Genomic DNA, 13,511 nt, shown 5'->3' on the forward strand with positions numbered 1-13,511 from the left:
CAACATTACTTTCCTTTACGTTGTGTCTCCAATGCAACTAAATGATCAGTAAATTATGTTTATGAACCTTATACAAAATGTATGTCTCTTCTCCCTTTTCCTTTACACATCAGGTGTTCGTAAACGATCAGGAAGTGGCTATGCCTTATAAAAAATATCGCATGAAAGTCGAACAGTCAGGCATAAATTACAGAGTGGAAATTGAAGACATTGCAAACATAACCTACAATGGCTTGTCATTCTCAATTAGATTGCCCTACAAGCGTTTTGGCAACAATACCCAAGGACAGTGCGGTGAGGATCTATTTTTGTACTTTTAGCATGAAATACAAAAATGTAAATGAAAGCTCTAGCAGTGAGAGAGAGACGTTGCTGATTGCCTGTGATGGATGGAAATACAATGATTGTTTGACAGTGAAGATTTGTGCGTGAATTCTTTTTATTCTTGTCAATTTTAGGCACTTGCACCAACAACACAGCAGATGACTGCATGTTACCCACTGGAGAGATCATAGCTAACTGTGAAACTATGGCAGATCACTGGATGATTAATGATCCCACCAAGCCACACTGCTCTCCATCTCTACCTCCTGTCGTGACACCTCCTACGAGCACATTTTCACCCGCACCACCCTGTAAACCATCTGATCTCTGTGAGCTCATTAAAGGAAGGTAAATACACCAGCAGCGTGTACAGACTTTTAATTTTGGAATTCAATGGCAATCTGAAATGCAAATATTCCCTGTTGCTCTCTCATCTCTTGCAGCTGCTCCTTCTCTCTCTTCCATTCTCTCTAGCTTTCCTCCTGTATTGCTTTAATCTCTGCAACTTCCTCCCTGCCTTTTAGCCTTCTTTAATGATTCTTCGGCCCTCTCATACTCTTCTGGGCTCCCTTGGCCTTCCCCAACCCTTTCTACTTTGCTCCTCTACTATGCTCTCTCAGCAGCAGACACAGGTCCTCTGAAGATCCCGAAGGAATCTCGTGCTTGAGTTTCAGGACGTGGCTTCAAAACAGGGAAATTTCAAACCTAGTCTTATCCACAACTCTAATTCATGGATATACTCATTAATATTCCTCCAGCTACTAGACGGAAAGCAGTATTTTGGAGAGAGAGAAGAGGGTGGATAGTTTTAAGATTAAGGTCTAAGTGTGTTGGAAGGCTGCACTTCAGTGAAATGTTTATCTATCATTGATGAGTCCTGTTCAAAATCTCCCTGTACAACATCACGCTAAAATATGGCATACAGCACATTAAACTGAACACGGATCATTCAGGAACTAATAATGATACATGGTTCTGCTTCTAGCCTGTTCGAGAAGTGCCATCCCTTTGTCAGCTATAAGTCCTACTATGAAGCCTGCCTTTTCGACAGCTGCTTTGTTCCCAACTCCAAAATGGAATGTGTGAGTTTGCAAATCTACGCTGCCACCTGCGCTGACCAGGGTGTCTGTGTTGATTGGAGAAGCCATACCCATGGCACCTGCTGTAAGTGGAAAAAAATTTCTGCCATTTAACTTGAACTATTAGCTTGTAGGATCTATTTCAATTCCTCTTCTTTTAATGGATTACTTAGCTCTCCAAGTCTCTAATGCCTATAGTAAACTTCCAAAAGCTTTGTTGAAATAATTTTACAGGCCAGATTTCAAAGACGGGGGGAAATAGATGAGCCTGTAACAATGCACGTGTGCTCATTGTGCCTTATATTCCCTATATCTGTTTGAGCAAATGCCTATGCGCACAGTATGCGGCTTTTGCAGGCACAATGGGTGCACCTACAAATGTAATGGGAGACCAACTTTTTTTTTTACTAGTGCAGTGTGGGGGCATTCCCATCTTTGAAAATGTGGCCCTAAGAAACGCTAGCAACCAAAGGTATTTGTATTCAAAATGTCAAATCCTGTCCTTACCCTGTCACAACAGGAGGGGATGTTGCTTTGCAGATGTTACTTTATGTAAAATCACCTATCACCCAGAGACCCTGCAATACCTGTGTATTTGGCGGTGGGGCCATGGTTGGATTTTTCCCTATTAAGTCTGATTTTCTTGGCTTTTATAGTTCTCAGTCAGACCTTCAATGTTATTGAATGAGTCCAACATATTTTTAAAAGATTGCCAAAGGTATACACTTGCTGGGTCTGCTTATGATGGTCTTGCTGAAATATTTCTTTCTCTGTTTCTCTTCCATTTAAGCTATGGAGTGCCCATCACACAAAGTATACAAAGCATGCGGTCCTATTGAAGAGGTGACCTGCAAGTCAAGGTAAATAGTTACTTTCCTGCCAGTTAGGTCTCATGCAACTATCCGGTGATAGATAATTCACAGAGAAATGAAGAATATCAGATTTAACAATCTTGATTTAAAATAGAAATCTCTGAGACAGCCTTTAACTGGTTATCATTATATCTGCCCTGGTATCCTGTTGCTGCACCTCTCATGCAGCTGAATCAAACACTGTAAAATGGAATAAAGTAAGATTAGAATCAGGATGATTTACAATCAGTGAATTTCACAGATGCAGTTTCTTTTGCACATACCTTTCTGGGTAAAATATATTTGGCCATCCTTCCACTGTCTGTCATTGATGATAATAGTGATCTTTGTATTTTTTGTCTTGTCTAGTCAAGATATGCAAAACCAAACCAGTCAAGTGGAAGGCTGCTTCTGCCCTGATGGAACAATACTTTATGGTGAAGGTGTGGATGTCTGTGTAGAAATCTGTGGTAGGTTGTGTTACCATATTTAAATGCATGTGCATTTCCTCTTTGTTGTTGCCCCGTTATGTACACAATATAGTTCTGAGTCTGCCTACCTGGCATCATATCAGTGGTAATGGAGATTTATTTTGCTCTTTTTACAGGGTGTGTTGGACCAGATAATAAACCAAGAAAGGTATGTTACACGTTTACTTGTCTATTGCAAGTATTTTTTCTCCCACCTAAATCTGCCCTGTTTTGTATAGACTCCCAGGTTTCCATCAATATACTTATTTGGTAGGTGAGTGGAATTTTGAAAACCCTTGATTTACATTTTTCTCAGCCTAAGTTATCCATTAGTGGGAGATATTGCCTTTAAACTGCTCCTGATAATCAGTTTCCAGACTGCAAAATAATTAATTTATAATTCTACTCTGCAGCACATACGCATACCTGTGCTTACACTTAAACACACAACACAAACCCATTGAAAAGAACAGATTTATGTATTTCCTATTCACTAACTATTCATTCAGTTGCTTTCTTCTCTTTCTTTAATGATAGTTTGGGGAACAGTTTGAGTTTGATTGTAAGGACTGCATTTGCCTGGAGGGTGGAAGTGGCATTATCTGTCAGCCCCACAAATGTGCAGAGCAAGTGGATAAACCAAGCTGCAAGGATGAAGGTTTTTACGAGGTCACTGAAGTCAGCCCTGACAACATCTGCTGCAACATAACTTCCTGCCGTAAGTTCACCCTTTTGCTTCATTTACAGCACTCTACTGTGCCTCAAATGTTCTTTTGCAATAACAGTTGCATTATTCATTTGTGCTAAATTAATTGAGATTAGTCTGTGAAGCCCAGGCCTGCTAAATGCTTGGACTGAGCTCTGCTTAGCAGCATATTTCTCTCTGTAGCAATTATTTTACATTTCTCTTGGCTTTTTCCCTTTGCAGGATGCAATGTTAGCTTCTGCACAACCAAGCCTCCTAAATGTGGACTGGGTTACAAACTTGTTTCCAAAATTGCCCCTGGCAAGTGCTGTCCTGTATATGAGTGTGGTAAGTCCCTTTTAACTATGTGAGAACAGTCAATGTTGCACTTTGCGTGCTTGAGCATTAAGGTTGGTAGCCAATGCTGGATGCTTCTTTTTTAAGAAGGCAACAAAAACAGTCTTAAATGCTAGTTTGCTACCATGGCCAAACCCAAGCAGTAGCTGAGAAAACAATGGTGGAGGTGGATGAGGTATAGCTCCTCCTGTTCAAGTCAAATATTTCTGGTTATATGCCTATGTAAAAATAGTGGGATTGTTGACTGGGACTTTAGTCCTCACTTGTGATCCCACAAGAAAGTGTCCCTATGAACTTTAGCAATAGGAAAGGCAGATGAACCAGTCCTGGATCATTCCAACTAGCCATAGCAGGAAACATTTTGCTATTGTCTAGTGGACATCCTGGGGTGTAAAATCTGGAATATAGATACTGAGCCAGATTTTCAAACCAGACAGCCTTCCTCTTTTCTGGGTGCAAATTGTACCTTGCAACATTTGTGTCCATGTATTGCACAATTTGCTTTGCAAAAAGGGAGTCTGGGTGACACTTTTGAACATTTGTGTTGTGATTATTTGTGGAGGAAATTCGCATGACTGAGATAATAAAATTTGGCACTTTCCTAGCATTTGGCACACAATTTCTCCCTTTTTTCACAGTTCCCAAGGGGGTTTGCGTGCTTCAGAATGCTGAGTACTTGGTAAGTTCCCATTTCTTCATGGGAAGGACTCTTGGATGAAAACATTTGAGTCCCAAGAGCATCCTTTAATTGACGTGCTTTGAGGCAGTTTGCATTTGGCATGATCCATTTTTAGAGACCCTTAACTGCAGTCAGGGATTTATCTGGTGACTGTTACACAGAGCCTAACACTTGTCAGAGAAAGTTGCTGCATGAACTGCTGTTTCTAAGCAACAGCATCAGGGATGTAAAGATTTGTTTTTAATATACAGTGTACATATCCCTAAAAAGTCAGTACACATTTAACACCAGCACTTTACTGCACTAGTTAAGGCCCCACTGTCACAAATAAAAAGGTATGGGTCAGGACCACATTTTTTGCAAACTACAGCTCCTATAATTCTGTTGGCTCCAGTAGTTATTTTATTTATTCGATACAGACAGATATTAAGTTACCCACTCCATGTGTACTTCATGAGGTGAACATTTGTCCCCTATGTGTCTAGTGTGTGTTTCCTGAGTGGATGTTTGTTTGTAGGGGGGGAAGTATCGGATATTAGAGATAAGTCTGTCATACACATTGCACCTTGCTAATACCAGAACTCTTGTTTTTAAAAAAATCTAGCCTGGTTCCCCAGTCTTTTCTGATAAGTGCCAGGATTGTGTCTGCACTGAGAAATCAAACAGTACTGGTATGAATATCATCTCATGTCAGCACATTCCATGCAATACGAGGTGCCAGCCAGTAAGTAACAAACTTTTTTTTTTAAAAAAAAGAACATTTTCTTGAAAACTAGCCATGCATTGAGATAGGTGTGTTCTAAACAAAGGAGTGGGAGCCAGGAACTCCTAGGTCCTAATTCCAGCTCTGACATTAGCTTACCGTGGGCAATAGTTTTCTGGGTGTCATAGTGGATCACAAGCTATATATGAATCAACAGTGTAACACTGGTGCAAACAAAGCAAACATCATGCTGGGATGTATTAGCAGGCGTATTGTAAGCAAGACACAAGAAATAATTCTTCCGCTCTACTCCGCACTTATTATGCCTCAGCTGGAGTATTGTGTCATATCTGGGTGCCACATTTCAGGAAACATGTGGACAAATTGGAGAAAGTCCAGAAAATAGCAACAAAAATGATTAAAAGTCTAGAAAACACGACCTCTGAAGGAAGATTGAAAAAACTGGGTTTGTTTAGTCTGGAGAAGAGAAGAGTGAGAAGGGGCATAATAGTTTTCAAGTACATAAAAAGTCGTTACAAGGAGGAGGGAAATAAATAGTTCTCATTAGCCTCTCAGGATAAGACAAGAAACAATGGGTTTAAATTTCAGCAAAAGCGGTTTGGGTTGGACAATAGGAAAAACTTCCTGTCAGGGTAGTTTAGCACTGGAATAAATTACCTAGGGAGGTTGTGGAATCTCCGTCATTGGAGATTTGTAAGAGCAGGTGAGACAAACAACTGTCAAGAATGGTCTAGATAATATTTAGTCCTGCCACGAGTGCAGGGGACTGGACTAGATGACCTCTTGAGGTCCCTTCCAGTCCTACAATTCTATGATCTTAAAGATGGTGATAATGCTTATGAGCATCATAGACATGTTGTGGGGATGAACTAATGATTTAAAAAAAAATGCTTTGAAGATAAAGTAATATATGAGCACTGTGCAGTTATTATAATGCTTTTGTTGCCTCCATTTATTGTCTGCTTTCATTATCCCTTTTCTCTTCACCTAGTGATCTCTGTCCATCACAAAAAGTGCCAGATCTAGATTATCCTTAAAATTATCCATGATCAGTGCTGCTGTCTGGCTCAGTTTTTAGAGAGCCTTAATCTGGTGCTCAGTTTATTACATTTTCATTTGTTTCTCAAGGACACTTTTAACATAGTGCTTTTTGAATTCCTAGGGTTATGAACTTAAAGATGTGAAAGGTGAATGCTGTCAAAAATGCGTGCAGACCAGGTGTATTGTAAATAAGGGTGACAACACTGTCCTCATCTTAAGTGTAAGTGCGCTGCTGTTGTTAGGAGTCTGCCAAACTTGTAGCACTTCCTATTGTATTCCTCAAAGTGTTCAGTAGGTGGAAAGTCATGGCAATTAGTGGTGGGGGAAAGGAAAGGTTCAGTGGTTAAGTTCAGATCTGCATTTGAAAGTTCAGCTGATTATCTGAAAGAAAGTTATCTGAATTTCTCTAGTCTGGAATATAGGTTGGAAATTTTTATGGAGATCAAGTTTTCTCAGAATGTTCTTTTTGGTATTTGACAAATCAGAAATCCCATGAGAAGAGACTTTCTTGCAATTTACTGGCCAAGAAGTGGAAATGTGTCAGAAAAACTTGAATATAATTCAATTGTGTTGCCCCTTTTGAGTAAAGGGCTACTCTTACTGAATATCTATCAGTTTGCCCATCCCTAATCAAAATCTCACTCAGTTATTTTTCCTTGACTCCAGAATACCCTTGGTCCCACACAGCGATTTTTCTTTCCCAGTGTAATTCCTTATAGAGCTCCAGAGATCCCCTCCAACTATGGGAACCCACAATGAAGTCACAACCCTGCTAACCAAAGCAGCTATTTGTCTAGTATTTTTATGCTGAGAAATGAGGAGAGTCTTTTTCAGAGGATAGGAAGATATCTGTCTGAGTCCATTCTGAATTCCTCTGTGTATGCGGAATTTTCTTTTTGTATACAGCCTGATGAAATGCAAAATGATCCAAAAGACAACTGCACCATTTACAGCTGTGTGAAAATCAAAGGTCAGCTCATCTCCTCCACCTCACAGATTACCTGCCCATCGTTCAATGAGGAAAACTGTAAACCTGTAAGTAAATTTGGGACACTACCCTCATCCCTTTTGACAACTCATTTTCATTTGATCCAGCCACTTACTAACAAAAGAGGCTACAGAATAGAGGAACATCAATTTTTATTTATTATTTATAATTTTTTATTTGTACTCATTTACTTGATGTACGCTTCCATCGACAAAAGAGGCATATGGTGCATAAACTACATATTTACTGATGGGTTCTGAGATTTATAGTAGGCAATTAGTATTCCCTGGCTTAAAAATTGACCAGTAGTGGACTATAATGTCCTAACACACTGTAGTCTGCACGTTCCTCTTTGCATGAGACAGAATATTTTCATGAGTGTCCTGTAGACACAGTGGTTGCAATAAATAATCGTTATACCACACTTATTTCCTATTGGAAATATCAGGAAATACTGCAGTATCTCAGATAAAACAGTATGGAATTGATGGTAAATGGCAATTTTTAAATGGTGACCATTATATGTCAGAAGCCTCTCCTTCAAAGAATTACATATTGCAACAGATTCTATGGTAAATTCATAGCTCTCAAGGCCAGAAAGGATCATCATGATCATCTACTCTGACCACCTACATTACATAGGCCACACAATTCCAACCAGTAATTCCTGCTATGGAACAAATTATTCTTCTCCACTGGGCATGCAGAAAATTTCAAAATCTAGATAATACATTTTGTTCTGATTTGTTTTCAGGGCACTGTTACGCTTCTGCCTAATGGTTGCTGTAAAACATGTGAGTATAACTACCCAGCGTTCATATATCCACTACAAAACAAAATGCAATTGTTTTCAAAAGGACTGATTTTTCCTATCAAAAAGCTATTGCTAATAATTATTAATTTATTAATTAAATAAATGCAAGTACATTCATAATAGTTGTTTTGTGAAGCACATACAGTGTATTCAGAACAGAGTCAGACACTGATTCTGCCCTGAGGAGCTTTCAGTCTACGCCGAGAAAAGTAAATTATTAATTAAAAAAAACCCAAACCTTCGCCGAGTATATGGCCACATAGCAGATTTAGTTGTTATTAATAAATTGGCACAGTAGAGAGGGCTTTGCAGCAAAAGTGCCTTTTGAGACAGGAAAGGCAGAGGAAGGAAAGGACCTACTTCATTGGCGTGGGAAAACATTTCTAATATAGCTCATCTATTTATATGGTTGGGGTTTTTTTCTGTATTTTCCCTTCTGAATTGTTGAACTGAGTATCCAATACAGTGAAGTAGGCAATAGAATTACCTAGATAAAAATAAGAAGAGTTTTCTTTTTGACCTTGGGTTTGAAAATCTGCCCTGTATGTTGGCATGTTACCATTCCTTCCAGCAGTTTATTTGAAACAGCTCTAAAAACTGGCTACTGTAGATCGCTTGGCAAAACTTGCATGTTAGCCTGGGTATGGAGACTAGTAACATTGATAGCAACAAACAATAGTCATTCTGAAATCATTTTTTTTTTATTTAATAAGCTTCACTTTTCCCGCCACAGACTCCCAAACACAGTCTTACAATTTGATGTCTATAATCCTAAATAACATACTATAAATGAGTCATTCTCTCTCTTCCTGAATTGTTTCATCATTTCTTGGCCATTCAGTGGTTCCAATATGGGGCATGTTCAGTAGATAGTATGTTCTCCAGGCAATCAATAGAGAGCTAAAGCTTAAGGGGTATAGCTGAACGCTAAGGTTTTTTGACTTTTCTGGCTAGTTTTGTGTTTTAAACAGTTATTTCAAAGCATCAGTGACTCACAGCCTGTGATGAAGCAGCATGGTACTTTTGGAGCCATTTGATTTGAAGGTCTTTACCACTCTTTTCTCCCACAGGCATACCTCGAGAAAGCCCATCACCATGTTCTGTCACCCAAATCGTAGACCATATCAGGCACCAGGGCTGCCATTCTGTGGATAAGGTCTACCTGACTCAATGTGAAGGATCTTGTGAAACCTTCTCAATGTAAGTAAACTGAATCAGACAAAGAAACACTGAATTTAATTGGCATATAGACTGTTTCTATAAAAGGGACAATACATAGCCAGGCTGAAGAATCGCAGAAGTGCTAGAACTGGCTTGACTCCCAGTCTCATGAGCACTGGAATTTGTAACTGGTTCGGTGAAACTGGCTGAAGAATTGATTCACCTTAGTAATGAAGTCCGAAGCAAAGGGACACATGGGCTGCATCTTTGCTTCCAAAAAGTTGTCTAGATTTCTTATTGCTTACAAAGTGAGAGCCAGCTCACTTGTCATTTGTGTTAGAACAGCTTGGATATGTGGCATTGAGTTCATTCCCATTACAGGACATACCCTAACGGTAGCCATGTCTGATATTCATGAGCAGAGAAGCTACTTTCCAACAATGAACATATAAGGAGAGGAGGGGAAAGAGAGACTTCATTTAAATATACTCTTAAGAAGGTTTCAGAAGGAGACACTTGTTGTGTAGTAAAGAACTGAAAAAATGTGTGCTTAAGAGCAGTCCGTGACTCTGAGATAATGGAGTCAGTATCATTGCTCTGGAATGAGAGAACCTTGAAGAAATCAGACATACAGCTGCTAGAACCTAGCAGGAAACCTGGAATGCAGCTGCTGGACACCATTTGACAAATTAAGTCTATAACCCTAATTTCCAAATGAAATGATCATTTGCAGCCTATCACAAAGTACAATTGGCAGCCCTTAGCTGGAGGAAAACCCATTTTTAGCCAATGTGGAAAATGAATCATAAATTGCTCATGGGGATTATTTATTTGTATTGCTGCAGGACCTACAGGCCCCAATCAGGATCCCATTGGGGTAGCCACTAAATATAAACATAACAAAAAGATGGGCCCTGGCACAAAAAATAATGTACAGTATAAATTAGGCTAATCCTTACAGGATGGTTAGGGCTGGGTTCATTGGAAGAATGGTGCAGGGAGGTTTATATTGCAGCTGGCTACACCACATCTGGTCTGCTGTGAATAGAAAGTATCTAACTTGAATGGTTTGGGACAGGCATTTCAAAGGGGCCTAAGGATATTGGGCACCCAACTCCCACTGACTTCCAATAGGAGTTGGATGCCTAATTCCCTTAGGCCCCTTTCAAAATCCTGGCCTTGATTACTTGCTTTTTAAGACAGCAGACTACATTATACTTGAATGTGGGTGCCAGCATTCTGCCAGCTGAGCTAAAGGAGCAGCTGCCCTAACTTACGCCATCACAGAGGCCCTTTTACTACTTATTCCCAAATTCTTACAGCAGCTTATTCACCAGAATTTCTCATCATATCTCATTTCTCTCTTTCTCTCTCTGTTGCATGTCAACTTATGGCAAAATGTAATGGTATCTTTTTCCACATGAACAAACAGATATTCTGCTGAGGCCAACTCCATGGAGCACAAGTGCTCCTGCTGCAGGGAGGCAGCAACTACCGAGAAGGAAGTTCTACTGCAATGTCCCAGCGGGGAATCTGTGATGTACAAGTACCTGCACGTGGATCGTTGTGAATGTCTCAACACTGAGTGCACTGCACCCAGCTCCTCATCAGATTCCCAGAGCAAAGAAGAGTCAAAGGAAAGTTCTGAACAGAGTTCCATCAAACGTGTCAAGCGGGCCATTCGAAAAGTAGTGAGATGAAGGGGAGAAAAGTAACAGCGCACAGAAAAAAGTACAAGAAAACACTATGCACTAATCTCATCTTGCAAGAATAATTCAATGCTTGCTCTCTCTGATTATTTTAACTGTACTCTATTTATTTGTGCAAAAAAGAGAAAGAAACATTTTTTTCAAGGCACAATACCTCTTTAGTTTAGTTTTAAATTAGTTTCTTTTGCTTTCAATGGTTAAAGACACATTTCAGAAGTGAGAGCTCTTTGTGTTTATTTATCTGCGTGCTTGAGCCTTCAGAGTTTAAGGGGAAGGGAGATCTGTCCCAAGCCTAAACAGAAAGTGCCAGATTTTCTAAGTCCATTAAATAAATATTTTTGGCTCTCTGAATGGCAGAATCTATAGAAGTCTAGATATTCTGTGTCCCAACTGGCAAGATTCTTCTGCACCAGCATTATGATGCTGTCTGCTAAAACAAAACATGGGAAATATCATGTTTAATTTACTAGAAAGCAGCCATTTTGAGAAGATTTGGGGTTACTTTAAGACATATTCACTGTAGCCCATCATCAGGGCCCCACTGTTTTTAACTTTGCACTATGCACTAGAAATGCTTGAAGAGCTGCTTCCAGTGAATGATGATCTAGTAGACCACTCATCATCAAATAAAATACCTGCACTTATTCACAGAATTTGAAAATTGAGGGCCATGTAATTACAGTGTGTGTGAAAAGTGCATCTAGCAGAAACCTGCACCAATATTTGTACTCTCATTGGAAAGAGGAAATTGTAGTCTACCAACCAGCAACTGAGTAAATCTGTATGCGCATACCAGCCACAGGTATAGTTTAAATACATGCATCCCTATCAAATTAGGCAAAAGAGTTAATGACATAGAAGTCAGACTTTCTAGTTATGGCATGTTTTATGCAAAAAGGTAGCTTCCATAATCTTTACCCTATTGTATATCATCCATTCCACCCATCTTGGCCTGTTAAATGAATGTCATCTAAGCAGGCATTCATCACCAAGAATATACAGTATAATAAGTGAAACACAAGACAGAAGCTTTATATCATCGGAACAGTTTCATTGACAGAGTCTACTCTATAGCAGGCCCTTGGCACCTGTCAACAATAGAGAGTTAGATTAACCCTTTCTTAGGTCTCATGCCACAACATCCAAAGTATTATATGGAGTAAGAATGCAAATCCACCATTCGTACCCACATTGCTTTCTCTTACCAGTCTACACCAGACCAGACATTTTATGCCATAGCTATTATAAAAAGAGGCACCTCAAGTTATGTCAAGACACAGTGCTGGTGATCTCTTTCCACTGTTTTAGACGTAAAATGATTTGAATAATTTATGCAATTAAAGGTTTGGCATCTAGACTGACAATAGTAACCTTCATCCCATTCCTGATATGATTTCAGATGGCCAAATATCATTATCCACTTCATTTCTACTTAGGCACCCATATATGAAGCAAAAAGGCCTCTGCTTTACTTTATTATTCATTTAGGACCAGAAGTTCAAATGAAACATTGATAGCTTACAAAAGATCACTTCAGTGGGTATCAGGAGTCATGTGATTAACCCTGATATGATAGAAATGCCAATATGCCAACATGTAAATTGGCCACTTCACCTTGAATGGTCCCTTGAAATATGTATTAACTACTTATGCTAAACAATCTGTTCCACTGTGACACTCTGAGTACCTTTCCCAGACCTGAAAAAAAGCTCAGTGTAGCTTGAAAGCTTGTCTCACCAACACCAACAGAAGTTGGTCCGATAAATGTTATTACCTCACACACCTTGAATCTCTAACGTTCTGGGGCCAACACAGCTACAACAACACTGCATACAAAAAGTCTCCTGTAAGGATCAATCCAACTCCCACTAAAGTTGGCAGGCATCTTTGCATTGCTTTAATTGGCACTGAATTGTGGGCAAGGACTTAGAAAAAGGCAGTAACGCCTACTTGTGCAACATCAGAAGTGGCTATCATTTCCTAGCTATGTTTGTGTAACATCTGCCTAGCCTACTCATCATGAATTAATACAATACACAACCTGTTCTGGCTTAATGCTACGTACGTCCAAGAGATTCCCACTGTTGAAACTATTACCTTCAATATTACCAACAAATTATAAGAGAGAATTTTCAAGTCAGATGCTGAATCCTGAAATCCTTCATCAGCAACTTATTCTGGCAAATTCTCTTAGTCCTAAAAATATGAGTAAATACAAGAATAATGACCCCAGGATTTGTTATAAAGAATGTGGCCATTGCACAAGTCAATAACTCATTAATTTCGTTGACTGTTTATATTTGAGACCTAAATATCTTTTCTCATTGCCATCCTCTCTTGTATTTGCACTGATTCTTCCTCTTGCCTCAAAATATATATATATATATATATATATATATATATATATATATACTTCCCACACAAAAATACTTCTAAATAGCAAAGTTGCATGACACACTTTAATGACAGTCTATAAAAATGCTTTCGATAGCAAGCCAGGTATTGGCTTCATCATTACAGGGAATTCTGCGGCCAACAATGCAATGGTATTTAAGGGACAGAAAGCAAGCTGCCCACATAGACAATCGTACAGAAAGCAGTTTATCCCTTACTCAGTATGGAGTTTAAT

General features: G+C 39.2%; 1 protein-coding gene across 1 annotated transcript in view; it reads left to right on the top strand.

Moving 5' to 3' along the window:
- Window positions 1–11,124, top strand: part of MUC2 (mucin 2, oligomeric mucus/gel-forming) — a 59,271-nt gene extending 48,147 nt beyond the window's left edge. The window contains 15 exon segments of the mRNA XM_067540418.1: window positions 114–294; window positions 459–672; window positions 1,310–1,495; window positions 2,198–2,263; window positions 2,624–2,724; window positions 2,862–2,893; window positions 3,262–3,442; window positions 3,653–3,757; window positions 4,405–4,445; window positions 5,050–5,169; window positions 6,332–6,430; window positions 7,117–7,245; window positions 7,953–7,992; window positions 9,083–9,212; window positions 10,606–11,124. Of these exon segments, the coding sequence (XP_067396519.1) occupies window positions 114–294; window positions 459–672; window positions 1,310–1,495; window positions 2,198–2,263; window positions 2,624–2,724; window positions 2,862–2,893; window positions 3,262–3,442; window positions 3,653–3,757; window positions 4,405–4,445; window positions 5,050–5,169; window positions 6,332–6,430; window positions 7,117–7,245; window positions 7,953–7,992; window positions 9,083–9,212; window positions 10,606–10,873 (1,893 nt within the window). The 3' untranslated portion in view covers window positions 10,874–11,124.
- The last annotated feature ends 2,387 nt before the right edge of the window (window positions 11,125–13,511 follow it).

Source organism: Emydura macquarii, unplaced genomic scaffold, assembly GCF_026122565.2.
Source record: "Emydura macquarii macquarii isolate MOO-44397 ecotype Brisbane River unplaced genomic scaffold, CSIRO-AGI_Emac_v2 contig_587, whole genome shotgun sequence".
Lineage (NCBI taxonomy): Eukaryota > Metazoa > Chordata > Testudines > Chelidae > Emydura > Emydura macquarii.